At 45.6% G+C, this 26,855-nt stretch overlaps 1 protein-coding gene across 1 annotated transcript in view; it reads left to right on the top strand.

Moving 5' to 3' along the window:
- The window catches only part of LOC135378263 (solute carrier family 12 member 4-like), a 239,106-nt gene that overhangs the window by 187,023 nt on the left and 25,228 nt on the right, over positions 1–26,855 (top strand). The window contains exons 4-13 of the mRNA XM_064611244.1: positions 5,264–5,410; positions 16,667–16,721; positions 16,946–17,076; positions 19,750–19,985; positions 21,825–22,033; positions 22,131–22,286; positions 23,792–23,890; positions 24,031–24,088; positions 24,258–24,376; positions 25,098–25,272. Coding sequence (XP_064467314.1) covers positions 5,264–5,410; positions 16,667–16,721; positions 16,946–17,076; positions 19,750–19,985; positions 21,825–22,033; positions 22,131–22,286; positions 23,792–23,890; positions 24,031–24,088; positions 24,258–24,376; positions 25,098–25,272 — 1,385 coding nt within the window. The remainder of the gene's footprint in view (positions 1–5,263; positions 5,411–16,666; positions 16,722–16,945; positions 17,077–19,749; positions 19,986–21,824; positions 22,034–22,130; positions 22,287–23,791; positions 23,891–24,030; positions 24,089–24,257; positions 24,377–25,097; positions 25,273–26,855) is intronic.

The raw sequence follows: 26,855 nt of genomic DNA, 5'->3' as shown, positions 1-26,855 counted from the left end.
TCATGAAAATACTCTCTGATTCATGCGTTCGGCGTTGTGTTTTATCGTCTTCATTCGTTTACTAACTGTATACAGTTCTTGTAGATAATATTGTAGGCTGTAATGTAGGTTGTGGTGGTGGTGTAATGTAGAAATCGTTTGTAGTTAATCTTTAATGCTCAGTAGTATTTATGATGCACTCATTAGGGAGGAGGCTTCGACGGGGAACACTTCCCCTCTGGCTCCTTCACGTTTATATACAATCATAATGTAAATCACGAATAAACGTGTTTTTCTCTTTCACTTTAAAAAATAAATAAAGTGGCCTGCCTTGATATGCTTCCTTCTTTATCGTCCGTTGCGGCGCAGTTCCTCACATGTCCAACTATGGCGTCCCTTTAGGGAAGACTTTGGGACAATCCGAAACTATTATAATGGCTATGTGAACAAGTTCGATGCCTTCTTCCGAAATGAGAAATAAAGTTTGTTTGGTAATCGGGAACTCGTTAGTTGCCAAAAGAGCTGGAAAGCTCAAAACAAAACAGAAACTTCTGAAGGTTCCCTCTCCCACCTTCTGTACCATGCGTGACGTCACTGGTAGTCTCGTGTGGGCCACCGACTGTTTTTTGGGCACGCGCTTTGTAACTACTTCGTGCCACATGGATGACCAGTCATCTGCTTCCTCGATTTCGTGCCAAAATATTCGCCAGCGGTAAAAGCGAAACATACAGAGAGCCGCACATGAGGAATACCGGTGAGGCGAAGCCCAGTGTTGCTGGACTGTTTTTCCGTGAAAGAGCGCCTCATCACTCCAATGAAAATATTCCTTTTCTAATTATCTGTGCCACTTGGGGATGAGAAATTGTATTCACTGAAATATCATACGCTACGGAATGATGTCGCACTGTTACCTCAACACGATTTTGGTGCGGAGTCTCTGTTTAAGCTTAATGCCCGCATTTTTCTGGTTTTTCAGCCTCATTGCATGAAAGGCTTCGAGTAACAAGCCGAGCATGCAATTTCGCGCATGCTACAGAAACGCCCGTCCACGTGCTTCACATACGTTTGATGTTGGTAGTTTGAATTGTTGTTCTTTACGGAATTTGGGCCATCTCTTCGTTGAACTGTCTCATTCTATCCGGTTTTGTATCCATCAAAACCTCGCGTGGACAGCCATGCGCAAGATACAATAAAGAAATTATATGAAATGCAATTATAAATACTAAAGAGAGAATCTAAAGATAGATTACACATTTTCTTGAAAAAGAAAGTAATTCGAGTTGGGTAGTAACTACTTCCAAGAAGTATTTAAGATAGCCTACTGCACTGCTGGTTATCAAAGAGACTGTTTCTACTACACGTCATCCCTAACCCTTTAACACCAATGATGAGGATGGTGCCCAGTGTGTGTTGGAAATATCGGCGGCTCTCGTCCTGAGGCAATTCCCTTCATACTGTTTAGTTTGTTTGTTTGTTTAATCTGAGCATTGGCGTTATTTCGTGGTAATAGGTGTTGCATGTCACAATGTCTACCACCCAGCCTTCTTCTCTTTCACGAACAGATATACAAAACGTACACCATTTAGTATGGGTTCGATTCCCACCACCAGCGCTAACTAACTTTTCGTCAGCTGCTGCCCTTGAAGATACGTAGCCACAGTTGCTTCGCGGTGCTAGCACGAAATTTAAGATACTGTGGGAAGCTCCTCCGCAAATCGCGTCTCCGCATTCCGATTCGTGTAGATATAACTGTTTTACATAAAAGTGTGGTTGGCGGCAATAGAAGCTTATTGGCAGTTGTTTCATGCGCCTGCCGGTGTTCCTCGCGCAGAGTCGCCGCAGGGAATTAAATCGCATCGCTTCTTACAGATTTTCGAGGAGCAAGCTGTCGCGTCGCACATCCAGAGATGTGCATGTTCTTTCATGCGTGGATGCCGCTGCTCTGTGACGGTCTGCGTCTGGATTCTAAGCTGTCGGATGTCGCATGCTGCGTTATCAGCAAGGCATCATTATTCCCATGCAAGCTGTTCAAAAAGTGCGTTGAACGCAGTAAGAAATGTGAATGCTATATTATTAGGTTTTAAGACGTAGAAAAATAGCTTAAAAATGTATTTTAAATGAGCATGGAAGGGCTCGAAAAAAATATGGCAGGACGGGTAGATATTAGAGTTACAAGTCATGGGATACATATCCGCGTGCAGCGCTAAAGCAGCGTTCCCTAGCGCGCGATTTGCGAGAGCGTATGCGAAGGATGAGAGCGAAGAGCGAACCGACGCGAGCTTGTAGTTTAGGCCTCGCTGTCGCTGCTACCCGTTTTCCCGTATCAACGGTTCCCAAGCATGCTACGACGAGACAGGTCGTACGTTCCAGCACTTTCCTGCAAATGCGTATAAGCTTGATACAATATTATCATTTTACCTATTTGAAACTAAATATTGACTTCAGACAGTAGTTTATTGTTCGTCCTGGCCGCATTGGGCGTCCTATTTCCCTTTGGTGCGGTTTGTTATCTTCCTAGCGGGTTCGTATCCGTGTATTCACACGAGCGACATTCCCCGCAGATGCGGAAGACGCGAAAAACATAGCTTTCTGAGCGCGAGCGCTCAACGTTCAGTGTTCACGTACACTGCTAACCGTGAGGAATATCCTACGACACAGCCACAACATACTCCGTAGCAGACGACAGGAAAGACGCTGACGGTGTCGTCTGCTAAGTGCGCTGTGCGCCACTGTTGATATTCCGCACCGTGTGAATTGCTCAACATAACACGAGACGGAACTTCGTCTCTGTGAGCAGTGTTCTCGCTCTTTCTTCCACTAGAAAATTCCGTGAAGATGTCGCTCGTGTGAATACACAGTATCGTGCTCAAGCGAGTACCTCTACTGAGAGTCAGTGGTTTTTTTTACGGTAACCCGGAAAGGAACCATCAGTAGCCTCATAAGTTGCTTTAGACGTTTTCATAACATTCTTCTTCCATCTGTCTGCCTTCATGGCTCCTTTGAGGTCCACCGTGAAGTAACGGTGATAAAAACAGGCCTTGGAAATTACAAAATATTCACTCCTTGACACCTGAAAGAAGCAGGCAGCGGACGAGACGCTGAAGACGAGAAGAGGAGAGGCGAAGACGGGACGGAACGAGAGGAGAAAAGATCCATCGTGTGGCGAAAGCGTCGAGACGTTTCGAATAAAGTTTTATTTTCTGCGTAATCTGGTACATCCCTTTGAGCTATCCCCATTGCCCCTTGGGGGTCCATACACCAAGTTCTTGCTTTGTAACACGCGTTGGAATGCTGTCGAGATAAGACAGCTGCCTTGCACCGAACTTGCAGAGGGCAGTTGATTTTGTCTTCTCGCGGCGGTGAATCATCCCATATATGTGTGTGTGCGTCGTCCCGAACAATGTGGATTCTTTAGTTTCCAAGTAATCGATTACTTGGTAGTTGATTACTGAAAATTGTAATTGAATTACTCAAAAAATTACTGGGCCCCAAAAGTAATCGGTGACGTTACAAATTACTCAAAAAGTAATTGATTACTACTAACGCAATTACCCGTTACCCGTTACGTACAAGTCTGGTTTCAATTTGGAGAGCTGCAACAAACACGAAAATACTGAAGATTCCCACGTGAGAGAAAAAAAAAAAGCGAGGGCGTGAAAGTCTGTTCCGCGTAGGCGGTAGCGACAACAGCTTTCTCGCACGCTGATGGCTTGGTTGTCGCCATCGCTTCCGCTCGCATGTGAATCGTTCGACGAGAAGCCGAGGCGATAAAAAATTGTCGCCTTCGCTGACGCACGCGCAAATCGCGTGCATGGGAACGCGCCTTTAATCCTGGTGGACAAGAGATTTCAATCTCGCAGGATAGGAAAGCTGCTTTAAGTTCACACATACGGGGACGGTGGAAGGCTCTGCAAATGGCGCGTTTCCTCACCGTTGTGACGCCGTGCCGTGACCTCGCCTACGCTCCAGCGACCAATGGGTTACGTATGGCGGCTTCGTATGGCAGCTGCGCATGGCGCCCAATGGAGCCGCGTAAGGACCACGGCGGGGAAAAAGACGGTGTGAACAACGGCGATAAGCGACAGCAGCACGTCACCTTGTCGTTGTCGTTCGCCGTCCCCGCCGTTGCCGTGTGTGCGACGGCCAGTCTGCACACGTCTGAAGCACCCATTTCTTTCTTTCTATTCCTTTTTCTTTCTTTTCTCTTCATTCTTTCTTTCCTCTTTTTGAGGTTGTATTTGGTGCCTCGCGCATGACACAGAGCAGTTGACAGGTTGCCTTGCTCCCTCGCCCTAGCAGACGGTTCTCAGTAGCCAATAAAACTGCTCGATGACCTGACGTCACAACACGCCAGAAGGAGCTGGGAGAGTTCACCGCCGGTGCGCACACACTTGCAAGCTAATTTTCTCATGAAATGTGCGCTTCCTGAAGGAAGTATTTTGCGCAGCAGTTCCTTCAGGTGTGTTCATTCTTCATATCACGCGGTAAAAAAAAAAAACAAACAAACTATATATGTTGGCGGTTCATGTGCAAACTATTCGCCTCGAACTTTCTTTGGGAATCTACTATTCGCTTCGTATTCGCTTCGGAAATTACTATTCCTACAGCCCTAATATTGGCACCTCATGGAATCTACAAAGCAGTCTCAAAGCCTCTTTTAATTTGTACACCATTGTATTCAGTGGAGTTCACGATAGTCCGCGCCCATTCCTGCAAGCAGCGTAATGCGGCTCTGCAATTGGGGCCGTGTCAGTATTTTAATTAAGCCGCAAATTAATTAGCGTACAATTTTAATTAAACCTTGTCATAGAAGTATCTACTCACGTGAGCCACATAGTGGCAATCTCAACTCGACCAGCTATCTATTAGTGGGTCCTGTTTGCGTATCCCAATTTTGTACTGCGTTCTGTAGGGTACTATGTGTACTCCTTGCTATTCGTTACCTGTCGGTGACCTACCGCGAAGAAAACTCAGCGAGGGTAAAGCGGACGGAACAGACGAAGCTTCAATTACAGTATTTGCACGCAACTTTCTGCAGTTGATTATTGTGGGAAACGCTATGCAGCATTATGCATGGCCAGTTTTTTCCCTTTTTTTTTTTCTTCTTCTTCTTCTACTTCTTCTTTTCGAGAGGGCAGCGCGTTTCATTTGGAGCTTACCGAATGGTTGCTGTCATTCAGGCCGTGGCTCTCGTGAGTTTGGATTTGGAAATCGTAGCCTTTGATGCCGTTCCCCTGTAGTGTGGATGTATTGTTGTTGATGCCTTATTGCGTTGCTCTTGCAGAAAGCTAATCTTGGGACGCTGGCGGGTGTTTACTTCCCGTGCATCCAGAATATCTTTGGCGTCATCTTCTTCATCCGTCTGGTGTGGATCGTCGGTACGGCGGGCGTACCCGTCGCGTTCCTTACAGTCTTCATGTGCTGCTGTGTGGTAAGCTTCCATTTCCTATCCGTGGGACAGTCACTCACTCGCTGTCTTTCTTTTTATTTCTATTTTATTTTTTAGATGGGACGAATTGCGCACGTCCTGATGCTCTGAAGTACCGTAAATATAGAACGAACGATGCTGGTATTTTGCACGTCCATGTCCCATCTGGGTCTCTAAAAACGCCCTCAGATGAATTGGAAAGCGCAAGTGAAAAATATAGAAGGAAATTTTGGAATCTCGACGCAGATATTAGCAGACCACGAAAATGTTACGTTAACACTGGTCGACATCTCAGCAACTCCCACTGAAGTATGTTTACCAGATTCCTGTTGGTAACGCTTTGGTCGTTCGGAATTGCCTGTACCGCAGTGAGCTTGCTCATAAATATTTATCGGCCTATGTATCACTGAATGCTGCATTATTTCAGGAGAATTTGTTCGAAACTTTTTTGTTGCTCGCGTCTACACAGTTTGACAGAAGATGGCCACGGAACAGCGTGAACTAATATTGAGGCTGGGTGTCACGTTCGCTGGCGGGGTTTGCGCCGAAAATTAAAGTCTTCACACTTTAACACTTTTTTAACTTTAAATACTTTTCACCAACTTGGCCTTCTCACGGTTTCCACCAATTGGAGTTGGCGCAAGTTGGTGTCGGAAGTCTTTGCATATGAACAGTTACCGACAACTAGTTGAGAGCTTGTACGCTGCCGGATGCTTGGTCTGTCTGCTGTCCGTCATCTTACACATTGATTGAATTGAAAACGAATTTAATTTATTCTACATTTCCGATTCTCCCGCGCCTCCCATTGAATTGAGAGTATAGCGTCGATGGGATGATTACGTACTAAGAGGGCGGTCATCGTACAAAGGATCAGTCGTTTCCGTTCTACATTTATTGCATAGGGATTGATGAATGGATGAGACATGGAAAAAAATAACAGATGGAACCCTAGAACCTGGGAGCTGATGCTGCAGCATTAAAACGCGGTCGCACGCAAAAAAACGGCCATATACCATGCGATCACTCCCACAAGTTTCCACCCCGTAAGCACGAAGATAATTATGACAAAGAGCAGTGCACAAAACGAGTCATTGCGACAGGGAAAGTCCATAGTCTGATAGTTCGGACGTTGGAAAGCGTGATATAACTCCGGATTTCCAGAAATGTGTTTTATGAAATTGTGAAATCGACTGAAAGCGGCATTCTCACCTGAAATAGGAACAATGTCGTTAACGGGTAGCGCTTGAGATTGTGTACGGGCGAAACACATTGATGACTTCGCACATTTGTAGCTGCTTTTTCTTTGTGTGTGTCTGTTCATTGCGTATTTAGAGACTGTTCGGGTGTTGAAACCACGACCTACTTAATAACAGAGCGACCAGGCCACTTTCCCAAATCCCTATGGGGCGGCTGTCCGCTGAGCCTCCTCACCCTTTCCTCCTCTCACCGGTGAAACGTCCGCTTGGCGCGCTGCCCACATTCCCTAAAACAGCGCAGAGTTGTGCCTAACTCGTTACAAGTAACTCGTTACTTGGTAACGGTTACTTTTTTTGGTAACGAAGTAACGATTCAGTTACTTTCTTAAAAAATGTAATAGTAACGGAATCAGTTACAAAAATTGGTAACCCGTTACTGACGTTACTCGTTCCTTTTCTTCAGCGCGGGGGAGCACATTTCGGCACTCCGTGTGGCGCAATGCGTGCAGATTTGACCTGCGTAACCCACGACCACGTGTGATTCAAATTACAGTCCCTCGCTGGATGTGTTGTTGACGTGCCGAATCGTCTTAAACGAAGGCCCTCTTGTATTTTCTCTTGTTTCCATAATCGCCGATCATCACTGCTTCCCAAGAATGGACACCAATATTGTGCTATGGCTACAAAAAACGCGTTTCGACTTCTCGCCTTTTCTTGTCTTTGCAAAGATTCTGAGCGCCCTAAATTATGACGCAGCCTCTCGTCTGTTTTGGGAACCATTGGTGATCGATGGCAGGAAAAACAATGTATTTTCTTGTGTTTTCCGGTTGAACACTGCGGTACCTTCCAGCGCATCGGTGGAGCGACTGTTGAGCTCGGCAACAGATGTATTCATACGAAAGAGAACGAAGATCACTCATGTAAAGATCCAGTATCAGCTTCTAGTAAAGTGCAATTTCTCATTAATAAAGAGTTGATGGCAAGTGACGGCATGTTTGTTGCCTCCTTTAACTATGCGGCGGTAACGTAAAAGTAACTCGTTACCTGTGGGTAACGAGCACTCGTTACTTTTGTACGCTGGTAACGAGTAACGTATTTAGTTACTTTTTTCTGAGGTAACGGGTAACGGTATTTAGTTCCTTTTTTTCGGTAACGGGCACAAGTCTGAAACAGCGTGACGCCGCATTGGGACATGTGACGACAGGGTGTTCGTATTAACTCGTGTATATATCTTTTCGACGTGTATATTGGTTTGTGATGTACAATATCGACTGCTGTACTCGTTTTGTCGGGGCATACTTCACAGGGATACTGTTTATTTTGTTTTCGCGTGCTATGGTATGGTATGGCATAAGCATGTGCAGTGCGTGACACGAGCGCATCTCGTATTGGTACACAGCACAAGGTACTTGATTTGATACCACGCCGTCCTTGCAAAACAAGTTCCCCCATACCTGGTCGAGTCTGGGAGGTACCCGGGTTCGAGTCCCGGGGCCGGCTCTGCTATCTGCATTTTTTCCTGGGTTTTCGTCAGACGCTTTCAGACATATGCATGTCGGCACAGTTCCCTTAGAAGTTGGTCCTTCACCCCCACCCCTATACAGGTATCGCTGTAAAGACCCAATCAGTTCATTGGCGATCCAGCACCGGAACCAATCATGCTCTGTCACGTGGAAGTGCGCGCATGGACTGCAACCGGGACGCAACCGAATACCGCTTGGAACCCAAATTTCTTCCAGATCCATATCTGCAATTCACCATTCGCAATTAACTGAAACCGTATCCTGAACCGAATCATGTGATTTCAGTTACCGGATCACAAGAATCTGTTCAAGCGTGAACGCGATCAACTTTGGATGCGATATTTGTATTGCTTTACAACTGTAATTAGTGGTGTTGAACATGCTTCTATTGAACTAGATCTCTTCGTCATATAATGGCTACACTTCTCAAAGTAAAAGGGAAACAGTTCAAAACGTTTTCGCTAATATATACTTCCAGTGCAGTCCTGCTAATGTGGGAGGGGACTTGTTTATATATAAAAAAGGCAAGGTTAGCCATGCAAAGAGCCGGTTAAGCTTCTCGAATAAAATTTCCCTAGACTTATGTGTTCATTTTTACCCGTGTGCACTTGTAGCTCATTTTGCGACATCCACGCGGCCTGCGGATACATCCTAGAGAAAACCGAAAAAGTACCGGTTCAACTGTTTGGTTACCGGTAACCGCAAGCATTAAAACGGCGAACCACGTAACTGTCACCGAAACCGCTTTCAGAATTCTAACACTGAACCGTAACCGAACTGATATTCGCTTCGGTTTCAGTCCTTGAGTGATGGACTAAGGTCCGGTTTCACCAACACCAATTAACATTTGAACCGAGACAGGAAGTATCGTCACTGAAATATTCATCAGATCACGCAACCCTGGACCATAGGCTAGCAGCAGTTCCTGCTGCTCTTCCTGTGGCGATACGCTTCTATAAGCCGTTATTTAAATTTAAAATGTATTTAAAGTTGGTGCCATCACTGTACAAGTGGGTCTGACTCGTCGTCTCCAAAGTGAATTGTTGTTGCAAATCTTTTCTACTTGCTCAAAACGAAAAGGCAATAATGTTAACAATATTTTAAGAGGTAACATAAAAGTCACCGCAGTTGGACAGTAAGCTTTTAGAGAAATATCTCAGATGACAGCACACCTTTTCGCTTTTCGCGCGAGGGGGCATCTTGCCCTGCAAAAAGGGCACTACGGAATAAACCATGCCCATGTGAACTGACAGTCTTCGTGACGGCTTGGTGCGTAAAGATTACGACATGTTTGTCGAAAAAAGGGAACAAATAGCTGACGCGGATGCGAAGAAAGTTACCGCATAAGCACTATAACCCCACTGAAGTAGGGAATGTCGCTAGCGCCACCAATGCTCCTGCGGCAAACATGTGAAACAAAAAAGCCGGCGCTGGGACGAGGGTCAAGTGAACTGGTCGCTCTCTTATTAAGTAGGTCGTGGTTGAAACACTCGAATCTCACTGAGCTACCATTGAAAAGTGGGGTAGTTGTTAAGTAATACCTGCGCTCAGAGACGGTCTTGGAAGAAAAATTTCACCCGAAAAATAATAATAATCATAAAAATAAAAAAAAATAAAAAAGGTCTGCCTACGCGGAGTGACCCGCAGAACTCCTTTCCGCGTGTGTGTAACCGTGCTGGGCGGCCTACGCGTGTCAGACCGGGAACCGCGGTCCGCAGGGACCTTTCCCGGTAAGATGTATGGCTGGTCCGCCCCTGCCTGCATTTAAATATCTGCCCGTGTCGAAGGCCCGAGATAGATAGCGCGAGAGTAGGTATTTAAACGCGTGTTTGTGACGATAGACTTTAGATGTGAGTTCAAGGTTTTCCCTGACTGTCTTTGTCCTACACCAATGGTCTTAAACCCCTTTCTTATTTATTTTTGTTCCCTGCGCCCCTTTTGCCATTCCTCAAAGCGTTATACCCCCAACTCCCCATTATAACCCCATCAAAAGTCATAGGCACATAAAAATCTTCATTGTTCAATTGTGTCTCCTGTCTTTCTTGAAAGTATATATTGTTTGTTGCGCGCGGCCTTGTCGCTAGATAGTCCTAGACTAATTAAATAAGCTACGCTTCAGAGTACCGTCACTGAGGCAAAAAGAGCCACCATGTTGTTTCCGTTAACCTCCAGCCCCACCTCTACTTTGGCAGTAGAAATAGACGAAGATTAAGTTCGGCAGTGGAAGAAGACAACACTTCGAAGAGCGCTCCATGGATGGCGCTGGAGGTCAAACGGAAACAACATGGCGCCCTTTTGCCTCAGTGTCGATACTCTGAAGCGCCTCTAGATAGCCCTTCCCGTAGTACCGTAGGCACCTAGGAGCTGACTCGTGCCATACCGTCGAGGCGATCCCGGCGAAGTGCGCGCTGCACTCTAAAAACAAAGTTTCTCCACATAGCACGCTCCTATCCAACCATCATCCCTAATGACGACGTTCTCTCCCATGATTTGATGAAAACAGGGGGCGTACGCCATTTTTGTGACAATTATGAGCTGCATAATGCCACAAAAATGGCGTACGCCCCCCGTTTTCAGCAAATCGGGTAAAGAACGATGTCACTCGGGATGCTGGTTGGCTGGGAGCGTGCTACGCGGTGAAGTTCATTTTTAAGAGTGAAGGGCCGTTCAGTGGCAAATGTTGCAAGATGTCATTCCCTCATGACACCCACAAATTCCCCCCTGTGGAAATTACCCCCTGGTAGAGAACCCCCTGTTCTACACTTCACCGCATAAATCGCTGAAGGCCAACCGTTGCACAGAGCGGTACCTATAGCACTCCTGGGGGCTTAATCACTTGCACGCGTCAGGAGCTAACGAGAGGCGGGGCACTCTTCGAGAAGGGCACGTGATAAAACACATGCACGGCGCTCTTCGCGCGGTACGTGAAGGGCGTGGGATACGTCCCGCGCAATGTGTCACGTGCCCATCTTTTTGAATTTCCCGCCGCTCGTTAGCTCATAACGACCGTAACGACGATGAAGCGATTAAGCCCCCTGGTCTATAGAAAGCGCGGAGCGTACGCCTTTTTGTGACAATTAACGTAACTGCGTAAGTTTCACTAAAAGGAGTACGCCTCTCGCTTTCAACAAATGGAGGAGCGCACGATGTCATTCATCATGATGGATGGCTAGGAGTGTGTTGTGTGGTGAAGTTCTGTTTTAAGAGTGTAGTTCGCGAAGATGTTACAACGACCTCGAATCCCACAGCATACGTGAACTTATAAGAACCGGGAACTCATTTGGCAAATGCATGAAAGAACATCCATACTTCGCTGACGTTAGCCGAGGTATAATTTTCTTAATGGCTGCATTCCCGTGTGCCGTTCTGGCTTGCCAGTCCTGGACATGAGACCTTGACTGCAGACGAAGTGCCTTCCTACTTTTTATCCGGGTCTCTTTGATATGTCAGAAAGATGGCAGGAAAGTTTTTTTTTTTTTCTGCATCAGAGAAACAAGTTCACGCTTAAACATGAACTTCACCGCATAGCAGGCTCCTAGCCAACCATCAACTCGAATGATATCGCTATGTGCCCCGATTTGTTCAAAACGGTAGGCGTACGCCTTTTTCTGTGACACTTATGCTGCTCATAATTGTCACAAAAATGGCGTACGCCCCCCGTTTTCAGCAAATCAGGGTAGATAACGATATCATTCGAGATGATGGTTGGCTAGGAGCGCGCTATGCGGTGAAGTTCATTTCTAAGAGTGATATACAAATGAATGAAAGCGCACCATTTGACGTGCGCTGTAGCACTTTCGCTTTGGTTAGAGTCGGTTGGCCCGCGAAAAAGGGGTAATCGTCCATCGTCATTATTACGATGTCATCCTCTCTCTGCAGATCGCGAAAAAGAGTCACTGTTAATTGTCGCTGTTATGCCACATGATTTGTGGTGTGCGTCACTGCTCTCCGTTCACTCCTTTATTCTTGCTTTTTGTGGAAAGCGGGTCTAGCGCATGGGGAACCCGATCACCATAAAATTATGCACAACGCGTGCGACATATATTTTCACAAACAGTACAACTGAGAACATCAGGAATCTCGGTGAGTGATTAAAATGACGGCTCGCTACCTTAGAGTCACTTGTGACTCCTATGTGACTTGCGCGCGATTCCTAATGTCGGCCGTGTCCTCGGCAGAGTCTTTCACAAAGACGTCGCGGAGCCGGGTTCAAGCGCAGCACACAGGGAGTCGTAAAAACAAGTAAGATGCAGGGAAACCAAGCAGTGCGACCACTTCTTGAGCGTAGATGGAACGGTGCACAATTTTCATTTCGCAAAAGATAAATTCGAGGGTTTAATAATTACGCTTCTCGGTCACAGATGCAATAGCGCAATAGTCGATATTTTATTTTTTATTTGTTGCTAAGTATATAAAGTACAGCCACGTACAGTTAAGTACTAACTGATAAGTAGGTAGAGGAAAAAGAACGAACCTAGCTTCCTCCACGCTGGAATAATGGCTTCCGCCGGCTGCAGCCGCCATGAGCGTTATGCCTAATTACCGTTCCGCTAGAGAGTCAGCTGCTGTTGTTGCCGATATCCTTTTGCGCTTTGTGTGATTTGAACATCTCTAGGTCGATGGTGATGTCTGAGAGCGTGTGATGAGACCTATGCGCTCTCCGACATCGCCACTCTGAAATTACTGAAGTCGACGAAGACGACGACCTTCGCCCTTTCGAGGTGAAAACGCACAAAAAGAAATGGATAGGCACGCAACAGCTTAATCGTGAGACTGGGTGAGACGCAACCGCTTGGGGAACCTTGCTGGTGGACCATCGCATAAAATGGCCCGATACTATTTTCGCCAAACTATGCGGTTATCGCACCCACCGTCACCATGTAGATGATGTTGAGGAGCAATAAGAATGGCGGCACTAGCCACCGGCGTGTTGGTAAGCCTCGCGAGGAACACGTGATTGAATTTTGTTTCTCTGGCTCGTGCATGCAATTTTCTGCCTTGTTCTCTTACGTATTCTCGGATGCTCCTGTTTACACTCCTATGTGTACTGCTGGGAGGGCTATACACTCAGTTATCTGAGTAGTAGTGTGCGGGGTGTACCACGACACCACTTTGAACCACGACAAGAACGCTGCTGCCAACGCCATCGTAGTCACCCCTGCGAGGAAGGAGCCGAACTGGCTCCGAAACGACGGATATCCCCTTCCTGTACCTTGGTTGAGATTTTATTCACTATTGTTTTTACTCCAACCAGACACACTTGTGTCGAAGATGTTCACGTTCAAGGATGTACTTTGTACGTTTTTCGTTGCTGGTAAAACTTAGCAAAGCGAGCCATTTTGCCTATATTGGTTCACTGCGTGTTTCCTGTATATTGGACCACGGGTGTTTTTTCCTACATGCGAGCACCAGCGTGTCAATATACTGTAATTGATGTCGTCTATATATGTCGTCTGGACCACTTATATTGGGTCTGCGTCAGCTGCGCGAAAGTTAGTAGAGCTCACAGAAAGTTTGGACCACAGCATCTGCGGTGACTATAATTGAGCTATGACGACGTTGCGTACTGCTCTGCGACCTTGTCACGTATGTTTTTATTTGTGCAGAAGTTTTAACTGTAGGGGTTTCGACTATGGGTCACTTTTTCTGATTGTCGGCGAGTCTTCGAGTTATGATGTGGAAAAAAAAAAAGAATAAGAAACGGGACTTTTCTGTAGAGGGTCCAACCAATTTAGGAACCAGCTTCCTTTATTGGAAAACAAAAGGGAGCTTTTGAAACAACGTGTTTTAGTACAATACCGGCATTTTTTGAATTCACCTATCTACTATATAGTGCATTTACCGAGGTATCAGTGACGGATTTTGTTCTGATCTATGACTTAGTCTTTTAGGCTCAAACCCTGGTTTTCCATGGGCGTGCGACTTTAGGCACGTTTACCCTAATGGTCTTATGAAAACAAGGCTGTGATTCCATTTCAAAAACGTTGTGCGGCGCGTGTCGCAGGACAGCGAACCCCGGCACAGCAAAATATTCGTAGACATGCGTGCAATCGTTTGGCCATAGCCGGGCCCATCTTCTCGTCCCTGCACCTCCTCCTGGGACTTCAACTGTGTCCACCAGCCTCTGATCGCGCGAAGGTCTAGGAAAGTATCCACGCTAAATGAGTGTCTCCAGTGTTTGCACACTAATGGAGAGATTAATATGAACTCGCATAGATTGGTTTCTCCAGTAGTATCATCTGCGGCCCACATAATGGTAGGGTTCTGGAAAGTTAAGTCTTGTAAGGTCTTCACAACGTACGCATTGAAGTATACAGTGGACATCTCTTCGTTGGAAAGCAACATTCGTTCACAACACGAGTTCCTCAATAAACGCAGTGGAAGTGTTTTGAGCGCTATTCGATGTAGTCATGGCTGCCCTGCCTCCTATTCTCCCTGAAGGGTTTCACATAAAGGGGCTGGGAAACACTGGCCCACATCGCAGCACCGGCTGCAAAATGCTCTGAATAATCGATTCTCACTATATGGGACATCGATATTTCTCCTTATCAAAATTTACGTAGGGTAAGGTGGTCTACGTTGAAGACAGTTGACCCATTTTGTTAATAGCAGTCAGAATAATCGGCTAAATTGTACCATAATTCGTTAACTGAATCCCCAAACCTTTGAGAAATGATCCACAAATTACTGTGCTGCTAAACACGATATTTATTTCGTACGAGCCAGAAATGACAGGGCACATATTTTCATTAACTTACCCCACCCTGTGGATAAGTTGAGGACGTCAAAAAATTAATGCCGGGTTTAAATTTTGTCTTTTGTTTGGGCCAGCCGAAACGGTCAGCCACGAGTAATGCCCATGGAAACACAGGGCAGTGACACAGCATCATAACGGCGAGGTCATATTTTATTAGCCGAGGAGCAGGAGTGAGCAAATCGGAAGTCAGCGCTCGCGAGAGTTACAGATGGGACGAAATAGGCCCCTCTTACCTCGACCACATCTGCAAAACAGCGTCTGACGTCTTTCTAGAAAGCCACATGCAGAACGTCAACACGTTACTTCAAAGCCCAGACAACGACAGTGGTCACCCTGGTGTCACAGACGAGAAAAATTATTGCTAAGAAAATGCCACGCGAAAAACCCAAACTGTCCTCAACTTGCCCTTGTCTCCAAGTTGTCCAACTTTACCCTATACCTTTTACACGCGAGCATCTCGAGTGCTTTCAGCGGCACGTCAGTTGGTCGCCATCGATACAGTGAGAGTTGACGATTCATTGGTATAACACTTGATAGGAGCCTCAACTGTGGTGCGATCTGTCGCCGCTGTGTCAGCAATGTGAGCTCCAGCGTGAGTTCTTTCGACGAGCGCCGGAAATCTCCGACAAAGCAATGTTTACCTCCCCCACAGTGCTATCGTCCTCGGTCGGGATTGAACTCTCGATCTTAGCTCAGCACGCCAACACGTTACTGATTGAGCTACCGAGGCCGGCTAATTCAACAGGGAAAACTAAGCAAAAGGGTCGAGAAATCGACATTTATTCTTGAAATTCCAAGAAAATCCTAGACAATAGCATTGTACGGTACTGCGCGCGGTAAGATTTCGTTGATTCAAAACCAATTGATCATTGGACTATATAACGAATAACATAGCCCTTATGTAACGCTTGATGTCAGAAAACTGCGTCATCGAGAACACAAAAACATCTCTTTACTCATTGGATGTTACTCAGAGGCGCCAAAAACGTCACTAGCTGTACCTCAGGTTTTTACCATAGAAACAAATACCTCCGATTTTGTATGAAATATCTATATAGAAAATGTGCCACGAAATGTGGCATTGAAGGACTTTAGGAATGCAATCTTCATCAAACGCACTAAAGCGAAATTGAAATGTTTTGAAGGCGGAATGCGCTGGATGTAGCAGTGTAGAAATGTTTATGTAACCACGAATTGTGGCAACGCAGCGCAGCAGACAGACTTCGCCGAATTTCACGGAGCCTAACTGCGGCTGCTTTCTTCAAAAGCTCTTCCTTTAAAAGCTCTTCCTTTTCTTTTCTTTTTTATTAATCTCATGGTCGAGTTTATACTATAAGCAAAGACCATATTATGACGTGAAACAACTAGCTGCATAGCCAAACGGAGCAATATGGAAAACTGCGTAGTGGTACGTTTGAATACGTAAATTAACTGTCGTCTGCCTTGATGGCCAGCTGAACACTCCCTTTATCCACACAACTGGACTATTGTCTGTGTGTGTATGTCACTTGTAACCTGCCGCCTGTTGCACTGCTCACGGATGGATCGCATTGTAGGTCCATTAAATTAAGCGTAATTAAGCGGCCGCTAATAGTTTTATGGAGGAGTCTGGCAGGCGTCAGTCTAAAGAAACCGGCCTGTCTTTTCCCTTTCTGAAACGTTCATCCACTCATCACTCCCAAATAGTGCTTGTCCTTCTCCTTATTCTCACAGTGTAGTGCTGCTTCCTGCAGTGATTTTGGACACGATTGTAGCTGTATTTATTATTACATCTTTTTTGCAGACTTTTACTACATGTATTTCTCTGAGTGCGATCGCTACAAATGGGATAGTCCCGGGTACGTGCGTCTTTGTCGTTTATTAGAGAGTGTTAGTAGGGCGTTGATGACGTCACCGTCAAGCTACGGTACCTACCAGAATCAACGGCAACGTACATGACTCAGAATCTTATCCGTCGATTGAGTGCGGTAGATACGGTACCTGGAAATTCACGTTTTCAGCGCTCTACTAACACCCACTGTTGTTGTTATACCGTCTTTAATATTGTTGCATTCTATTTCAGCGGGCGGCTCTTACTTCATGATATCCCGTTCCCTGGGACCTGAATTCGGCGGCGCTGTAGGAATCCTCTTCTATCTAGCGACTACGGTAGCTGCCGCCATGTACATCACCGGAGCCGTTGAAATTTTCCTTGTAAGTTCTTATTTACAAGATACTACAGGCCCTCAAGGGTCCAAGCAGGAGGACAAGTACAGATACGGAATAGCCGATGCGTGGTAACATGGTACAACGTTAGCAAGTTAAAGACATCACAGTGACACTTCATTTCAAGACAGAAGATATGAATTCAGAATCAAACCTGTTTGTTGTGGTTTGTTCCAATCCTCTATGGTCGTAGGGAAATAAGAGTATTTTAGCCTATTTGTTCTAGCAAATATAGGGGACAGTGCATTAATGTTAGTGTGTCTGCCTTGACGGTGTGACCTAGATATGTATTTATGTTGATCTATTCTTAGTCTACCAAAGTATAGAGCATACAAAAATCTGAGGTGAGCGCTCTTTCGGCGATTTGCGAAGAGAGGAAGTTGGGCTTGATGTAGCGTTTCTGACGGTGACATCTTGTCTGTGCTGCAACTATAACTTTCGATTGCTGTCTTCGAATGATTAGAATGTTTCCTGACAGTTTAGATTAATCGGTGTATGTACCGGCGCATGTACGGGTATGCCGTGAACACGTTCTTCTACGCCTGCTCTGGCGTTACCGGCCGGTTATTTTATAGTTTCGAGAAGTATGACGTCATATAGCGTGAGCAATCTGCAGCTGCTGCCCGAAGTTCCACCTCCGTCTGCCCACCACAACTTTTTTTTTATTGCGTGTTAGCGCCGCGAAGCAACTGTGGCTATGAGCGGCGTACAGATGTGGACAGATGGAGAGAGGACAGCAGCAAGGAGTGGGGGATAGGGGGTTAGTATGCGTCCTGGGCCGACTTCAAGGGGAACTGTCCTAAACTATGATGTTTTGCGGCTTCTTGTTGTAGCATAATGTTGTTCATATTGCCACGTATCGTCTTTGGGGCGACCACACGCAACAACAACAGGCACTTTCTACAATGTTCGCCGCTGTGCATAAAAGCTTGTGAGCTCCCAGTCGGAGCATTATTCCTTTACCTTAGTTCTGTTCAAGAGCTACCGCTCTTGTGTTAGCCAGCTAAGCATCTGAATAAAGCGTCCGCCGATTATTCGCCGTCTCGCTCATCTGTTTTCATCCGTGACAATATCGACATGATTTATATTTTGCGTACAGCGCGTCTTTGAGCTATGTTAATTTATAATACGAAATGAAATAAATACACTTTAAATTAAAAGTGATCTCGATAATCAGTTCATGAAGAGAATCTTCAACAATCTACACATTGTGTCACCTGCAACGAGTTAGAATTATTGCAGCCAAAATAAGGGCAAAAGCATTTCTCAGGACAGGAGCACGATGTCCCGGTGGACAGCATGTTAACCTGAGAACCGCTTCTGTGTGCTTTTATGGTTCGTGACGATTGGGCGAGATCTTTTTTTTTTTCTCTTTTTTTTTCTTTTTTTTTTGACAATGCAAAAAGGGATTCTATTGGACGGGTGATAGCGCGTGCCGAATAATGAAATCTCGTTTTTCACATTGGCCATTTTTCCTTTGGTTCGAATTTTATAGCACTAAGGTATACGCATCTGCAAATAATGAGCCCAAAACGTACGCAATGGTTGTCGCGCATCTTCACCGCTTCAAGCCTGATTGAAGTACGCAGGAGGACAAAGAACTATTCTTGTTCTGAGCCGCCTCCACCTATTTCTCTCTATACCATCTCAGTTCATACTAACTCTCTCGTCTGAAGCTTACTGAAGTGGAGTTCCTCGGATCATTTCAATCTCCGCAGGATTTCTTGTGAGCCCTATTGCCGTGGTTGTTTGTTGTTTGCGTTTTCATCATCCAACATGGGCCCGTGACTGACTCCATGAAGCCATTTAATTTGCCGCGCTCCCTAATCCATAAGGCATCTCGCCCCATCAGTGGAAAAGACGGGTGGTACCCATTCTTGCATCTTGTGCCTCTCGGCAATCCACGGGCGGAAAGACAATCGGTGGACCAGCGTGACGCGTCGCGACGTGTCTCGACGTTACAGCGTTGTAATCATTCTACCCGTCAGGGTGTGTCTCGGGTACAGATTTGTTTTCTGGTTGGAGCTGCTGCATAATTTAGGGCTGTCGCGAAATACGTTGAGTGCCGTGTTTATCCTCCTGCCCCCCCCCCCCTTCTTGTTTTCTGGTTGTTGCTGTTCTTGTTACTTGCATTCAGCGCTGTCTGCAGAATATGCCTTCACTGAAGAGTTGTCGTGGCAAGCGTGCCATGTTTTTCGTCGTCGTTAATTAAAGCGATGAGTCTGTGCATAATTGTGATTGTGTAAAAAAGATCTGCTGCTTCACGGCAACAATGCGCGACATCTGGTGTAGCTATAAATAATATATGAGAATAATATAAGTGTAATAATAATATGGAAGTTCGCCTCTTATATGAGGTTCAAAAGGTAGCCACTTCTATATCTCCTTTTTTTTTTAATATATTTTGTTCTTCCCTCAAATGCGCCATGCTTAGAGAACAACTGACAAGTACGCCTGCTTAAGAAACTGTCATTAGTGTGGGAAAGACGCTACTCAGAACAGCATAATTGTAAACGTTAGAATGATGAGTGTGCATCTTTACGGGTGTTTGGCTTTCGAGAAATTAACCGCAGTGCAGGTAATTTATGCACCTTGCTCGAACGATTCTCTGTGTGGCCTCTGTTTCCACCACTTAACCGTGTTTATTTTTCTCCGTTGTAGAACTATCTGGTTCCCGACATGTCACTATATGGTGATTTCCGTGAGGATCAAGAGGTGATGTACCACAATTTCCGCACGTACGGTTCCATCCTGTTGGTGATCATGACATTCGTCGTGTTCATCGGCGTTGCCTTCGTCTCCAAGCTGGCTCCTATCGCCCTCTTTTGCGTTCTCGTCTCCCTCTTCTCAGTGTATGTGGGAGCCTTCGTCAACTATGCTGGAAAATCGGATCTACAGTAAGTATACCTCATATACTGCATCTACGCAGGGGAAAAACTCAGTTACTATGTTGCACCAAGCAAGTCCGCAGATGAAGACTCCAAAGTGCTTTGTATACGCTAGGAAAGGTCAGTGTAAAAAGAGGGGGGGCACTCGTTAGTTATAATAAGAGAGAAAGGGAAAGAACGATTTCCAGTGAAGGCAAATGCAGTGAGCAAGAGGGATTAAATTGAGTAACTAACTGGGGGGATCAAAAAGGGAGAAGATACTTCCCGTTACTCCTTGTCTTGTTCTTTTTTTCGAATTACGTAGAACAAAAAAAAACTATATTTCTGAAGTGACGTACAAAGCAATCCGCAGTGGGAGAAATAACTTCCACATACGAGGGTGGTTCCATAAGTTTCCTGCCCGAGGTAGAAAATGCGCGCGAATTTGAAAATGCGATTAAGGACGAGTGGCGCCATCTGTTGGAGGGCCGGAGCACCACCCTCAACCCTCTCCATGCTTTAGTCGGTTGAAGAGCGGCATTTCAAACAGCCAGGGTGCACTGTTCAGTTAAAATGGAAAAAAATCGAGTACCGCGCTGTGATAAAATTCTTGACAAAAGAGGGACTTTCGCCTAAACAAATTTAAGCGCGACTGGACAACGTTTACAGGGAAGCCTCTCCGTCGTACACAACGGTAAAAGACTGGGCTAAGCAGTTTCGACTGGGGCGAGAGTCCATTGAAGATGATCCATGCGATGGTCGTCCAGTGGAAGTGGTGATACAAGAAAATGTGTCTCTTCTCGAGGAGGAAGTGCTGAGCGACAGGCGTCTGAAGGTGAAGGAAATCTCAGAAAGGCTGGGGCTTTCCAAAACAACTGTTTTTCGCATCATCGGCGAGGGCCTTCACATGAAAAAGGTCAGTGCGAGATGGGTGCCACGACTTCTCTCGTCAGTTCAAAAGCAACAGCGCGTCGTCCGTGCCAAAGAGTTTTTGGAGCTAGAAGAAATAGTGAAGTCAATTGTCACAGGGGATGAGACTATGGTGCTCTACTATGATCCCTTTTCGAAAAAGGAGTCGATGGAATGGCGCAAACCAGGAGAAGCACTCCCAAGAAAAGCCAAGGTCACACAATCCACAAAGATGATCATGGTAACAATATTTTGGGATTGTCACGGGATCCTCCTCATCGACTTCAAAAAGAGGAACACCACAGTGAATGCGACTTATTATGCTTCACTCCTGCACCGACTGCGAGACGCCATCAAGGAAAAGAGGCGCGGCAGGTTGAGTCGAGGTGTCCGGTTGCTCCAGGACAATGCCCCTGTCCACACGGCTTCTGTTGCCAAGGCTGCACTGAAGGAGTGCGGCTTCGAAGAAATTCACCACCCACCCTACAGTCCAGACTTGGCACCGAGTGACTACTTCCTGTTCTCAAACTTGAAGAGGGATCTCAGAGGACGGAGATTTCAAAACGATAGTGAGGTGCAAGAGACAGTTTTCCAGCATTTTGTGGACAAAACTTCGAACTATTTTTTCAAGGGTATAAGAATACTGGTTGAAAGGTGTCAAAAGTGCATCGAAGTTAAGGGTGACTATGTCGAAAAGTGATACACTTGTTTCATCTCTATGACTATTAAAAGTGGGTCGGGCCGGAAACTTATGGAACCACCCTCGTACATCGCATTTGCCCCTGCCCGTGTATTTGTGCGTCCCTGCCGATTCGTCATTTCTCTGTTATTTTTAAAAGGCCGAAGCGCGATAGATGAGTGTGTTACCCAAAGGTCTACTGGGCGTGCAGCATGGTTAAAGTTCCCATGTCGCATAGGCGCGTCGTACCTTCTTATTGTCTCTTCGTAACCTATTTACAGAATCTGCGTTTTGGGCGACCGCATCCTATCAGGAGGTGACTATGTGTGCAGCAAGGATCGCAATATATCCAAATCCCTCTTCCATGTATTTTGCAAGCGCAGTCTAAACATCTCCTCCGAGGACGATTACACCTGCTACAAGTACTTCGAGGAACACGACGTTCACTTGAAGCCTGCGATGCCTGGACTTGCCAGTGACGTCTTCTTTGGTACGCGCCGCACTCTTCTGCATTGAAAACGACAGCGTAAATCTGTGGCAAGGGTTTTCTGCTACACTCAAGCTTGTTCTCTATCTCTCAATTTCAGACAACATACCTATCAAGTTCAAAGAAAAGGGCGAGATAATTTCACTCTCAGACGAGTCCTACTTCCCACACAAGGAGGATATGTATAATCAGATTGTCTGTGATATTACCACCTCATTCACCTTCTTAGTTGCCATCTTCTTCCCTTCGGTAACTGGTACGTGCTTATAATCGCCGTGCCTTTCATGAGACCTTCAATTATATTGATCGCTCTCATTAGAGGAGAAAACCGTGCGGTAGATCGTGTGCTGTTTTTTGTTTTGTTTTATTGTTTTACATCTGTAAGGATGGCAAACTGCACAGAGCTACCCAAGCAGCACAATGTACTGGAAGTCGAGTGCATTAGGGGTGAACGGTATGTGTCTTATCAATGTTCTGTAGTTTCATGAATCTGTTCAAGGCCTTTCATCTACCCGTCCACCCCTATTGCACTCGACTTTCAGTGTATTTTGCTGCTTGGGTACAGTCGCTGACCGATTTTTCGGATTAAAAAACAACAACAAAACAATTATCTACTGTTCGAGCAAAACATGCACGGTCAAATGCCCCATAGACCTAATGCATATCCGCTTCTGTTTTGTCTGTGGTCGTGCCAGCGTAGCGCATGCGCACAAGCGCGCGTGTTAGGTTTTTGCGCTCTGGGCGCGTTGCAGCAATTTATTTCGAAATACAGACAATAAAAGTAGTTAAATTTTACGCACTACGTCAAGTGGGGGAAATGTTATTTCAGTAAATATGTTAGGTGCGATGGTTCACTGTAATGCCGTGGGCAGTCTATAGACTTCCATGCACGACTTCAACGTTTGTTATATAAAAACTAAACTATCTACAACGTGAGTGCTGGCCACAGTTCATGCGAATTCGGGGAACGCTGTTAAGGACAGTACTACATAGTGGACAGTATCCGTCCTAATAGTTTTTTAGCGAAAACGTAGCAGAAAAGAGCTTCAGCGCAGACGTCAACGGCAGCGCTCTGGATGGGTAGGCTAACCTAACCCAACCTACTCTAACCTCCATGACGACACTCCCCTCCCCTCCGATGTTATATTAAATTTTAACGTTGAGTTTTACGTTGAGTTTTACGTTGAGTTAACGCGTCACAAAATCATTTGTCGACGACGGCGACAACGACGATATTGTTGCTCCGCCGCCAACCGCGGAAACTATTTCAGCCGTCAGCATGCTCTGAATGCGTACAGCGACACGCTACGCTAACAGAAATGCTTTGCGTCGTCCCGTGTTTGTGCGACAGAGCATAGATGCACAGGCAGCCTTCCAAACACTTTGGAATAAAGACTCTGAGTAAAAGTCGATTTTTCCCATTGACGAAAAATTCGGACTGCTCGATAATTCCGACTGATTCCAATGCTCCTAGAAGTCCGAAAAAATCAGTCGGCGACTGGACTTTGAGTAATATGACACGTGAGCAGTTAGAGTAGAGCAGCAGAGTGGTTAGACAGGAAATGGAACTTCGAAATATTGCAGGATACTGTAGTAAGCAGGGACGCTAGGGGAAGCTCTACTACAGCATCATCCTGCATCTTATTATACTGATTGTACTACACTGATTGAAATGCATCCAATCATAAAAAATTTTAAAATTATGGTCAGACTTGGATTGTTTTGATTTTGACTAATGGATCACGGGTTCTTTTACCCCAGGGATAATGGCTGGCTCGAATCGCTCTGGAGACCTTGCAGATGCCCAGAAGTCTATACCAGTTGGAACTCTGGCTGCTCAGCTTACAACATCCGTTGTCTGTATCCCTTTGTCAGCTTCGGGTTGTTATTATTGGGCATATTCGCTTTTTAAGAGTGCTGCTATAAACTGTACTATGTTAATGTACTGCGGCACTCAACTATGTGACATCATGCTAATCTTTCCTTCACCACAGACCTAGATATTACAGGAGTGTTCTTGTTTGGAGCTGCATTTGACAACCTATTTTTGAGGGATAAGTAAGTGGCACATTGGAGCAGCTAAATTTAATATCCTTCAGAATTATGTCTGCTATATTGTAAGGGTTAATAGGCAAGCCCTGCTAGGCAGACAAGTGGTACCACATTATAAGCTTACACATGCAGATTGGGATGCATGTGATCATGATGCTTTTTGTTCTCTGTGCAGGTTCGGTGAAAGCATTAACGGTGGCTTAGGAGTGGCACAGATGGCCTGGCCACACCCTCTGATTGTCGTAGTGGGTTCTTTGCTGTCTACCATCGGGGCTGGGCTCCAGTCCCTCACTGGTACATAGGTTGCTATCAAGTGTACTTACAAAATGCGTTGGCAACATTCAGTAGCATATGCCACCTCCACAATCCAAGAGAAATGAGTTAATTGGCTCTGCAATGTGGGTGTGGCCACATAGAAACCAGAATGGGGACTTCAATAGTGTGGTGCAAATTGTTAACATATGCAGTCTTTGGCGAATATTGTCTAATGCTGCATTCTGATGTTTTAACATTCACTAATATTGTCATACAGGAGGCTGTTGCATAGACCTTTCTCTGTGTTCACTTAAGGCAATAGGTGCTAATGGCTACAAATGTGGAGATCTCACAGAACAATGTTCAGTGAAAGATGAAACAAATCCAGAAATTGGGACAGTGCTATTTCTCGCCTCCTTGTAAGACCCTGCAAAGCTTTTGTGCTTGTATAGCGATATATGGGTGTCCAATGGAAACAGACTTTGAAAATGCGCAGACCTATGCATACATTATGCAGACATAAAATGAGGCAGCAGTATGGTCAGCAGCTCAGGATATCTGAGCGTTGGTTGGAACACATTGCTAATTTTACCTGAGCTTTCACAGTGGCAACTTCCAGATATGAATGAGATTATGAGCAGTCCTTGTTTCTCTTTCAAAAGGTTAGAGTGTTAAGGATAAAATGTTGGCTTTTTGAGATGATCCTGCCCTGCTCACTTCTAGCGGAAGGGAGCTTTATTCTAGCGGTGTATTTCCATAGGCGCGCCGCGACTCCTTCAAGCAATCGCAAAGGACGGCGTCATTCCTGTCCTGAATGTATTCGGTGTCAGCTCTTCGCGGGGGGAACCGGTACGTGCTCTCCTGCTTACAGCCTTTATCTCTGAGTTGGGCATCCTGATCGGCAACCTCGACCATATTGCACCTATCCTCACAATGTAAGTTTTTCTTACTAGGGCCTTGGAGTGCATTCAAACTGGATTTTTTAGCACATATGTTTGAAGTGTTTATAACATGCATTGCTATGGCGCACATGCACGCACAATATAGAGTCTGCACAATGTTTTACGAAAAAAAAATATTTTTTGGAGTTCGATATTGTTTGTAGAGAGTTAAATTTAGAACATTATTTCTTCTGAAATTGCCAACTGCCAACTAACGTGGCTTGCTGTACTACCACATTATGCTCCCACATTTTACTATGATTTGTAACGTTTGTAATCTGGCTATGAACATAGGCGATATTGTAGAAGGAACCAACTTACATAACAGCAGGCAATGTCAGAATTGGTTCTTCCATACTCCTGGCTGACACTGCTCACCAGATGAACAGAAAAGGGAAAGTTTGGAGTACTCGGGTAAATAGATTTGACCTTAGGTGGGACCGTACAGGTGTGCTCAGTCGCTCTTGCGATGGCACATTATACCATTCTACCGGTAGCTGCATGATAGCTGATCAGGAAAATCATTTATATACATACAGTCACAGACCGATTTTTCGGATGCCATTTTCTCGGATGTACTCTCTTATTCGGACACCGCCATGGGACGATAACACGCCCTATAGAGTTAATGTATAAGAGCGCCCGAAATTTCAGACGTCGTACATCCCGTTGGTGCGATTTTTCGGACTTGGGTTTGTTCCCCCAACCCCCACGCCAGTCAGCCACCATCGCGAATTACCGTCGCCATTTTGGATATGATTTGTACCCTCGTACCATCTCGAACTGCAGGATATAGATGAACTGCGCATCTAGTCCCACTTTTCTGCTGCCGTGACGGACGCCATTCACCTGTCCTTTGCTTCAGTGCCGGTGCTTCCGGTGCTTCTTGACGCAACGCGTAGCGATCTTGGCCCGCAATAACGAAGCGATTTTGCTCAAAAGTGACTCAGTGTTTGAAAGTCGGTGCAAAATGGCGCAGATTGCTTTTTTAATGTATTGTTGGTGATTTGCGCAACGGAGACTTGGAAATACCCTCTGCCACGACGTTTGAGAACTTCAATTAAATGGACAACGCAGCCATGTGCCCAACTGACCGATGACAAGATCGTTCGGCAAGTGCTTGATGGATCGGACAGTGTGACCGACTCCGAGGACGACGTGAAGGCGGTACTTTCGTCGGTGCACAGTGACGAAATGTACATTGGTGGACCACAAGCGGATGTGATGGCAGAGAATCATGATCAGAGTTCATCACAAAACATTTCGGCCACTCAACTGAATGAAATGATTTTTAGTGGAATGCGTTTTTCGGAACTGCTCGATTATTCGGACTTTTGCGCGATCGCCGTCGAGTCCGAAAAATCGGTCGGTGACTGTATAGGCATACCGGACTTTTTTTTTTTTCCTTTACAAAAGTTGTGTAGTAAAACTATGAGAACTACCTAAATGCAGTTTTCACATGTGGGTTCTGCGGCCTGGCGGACATCCTGTCGAAAACTACTGGATGACTAATTGCCTAATTAGACGTTTTCGGAGAAATGCGAGATTAGCAGAATTGGAGCCAGTCATTATTTAAA

Source organism: Ornithodoros turicata, chromosome 1, assembly GCF_037126465.1.
Source record: "Ornithodoros turicata isolate Travis chromosome 1, ASM3712646v1, whole genome shotgun sequence".
NCBI lineage: Eukaryota > Metazoa > Arthropoda > Arachnida > Ixodida > Argasidae > Ornithodoros > Ornithodoros turicata.
The sequence above is the reverse complement of the archived record's forward strand: the minus strand, read 5'-3'. Positions and strand labels throughout refer to the sequence as shown.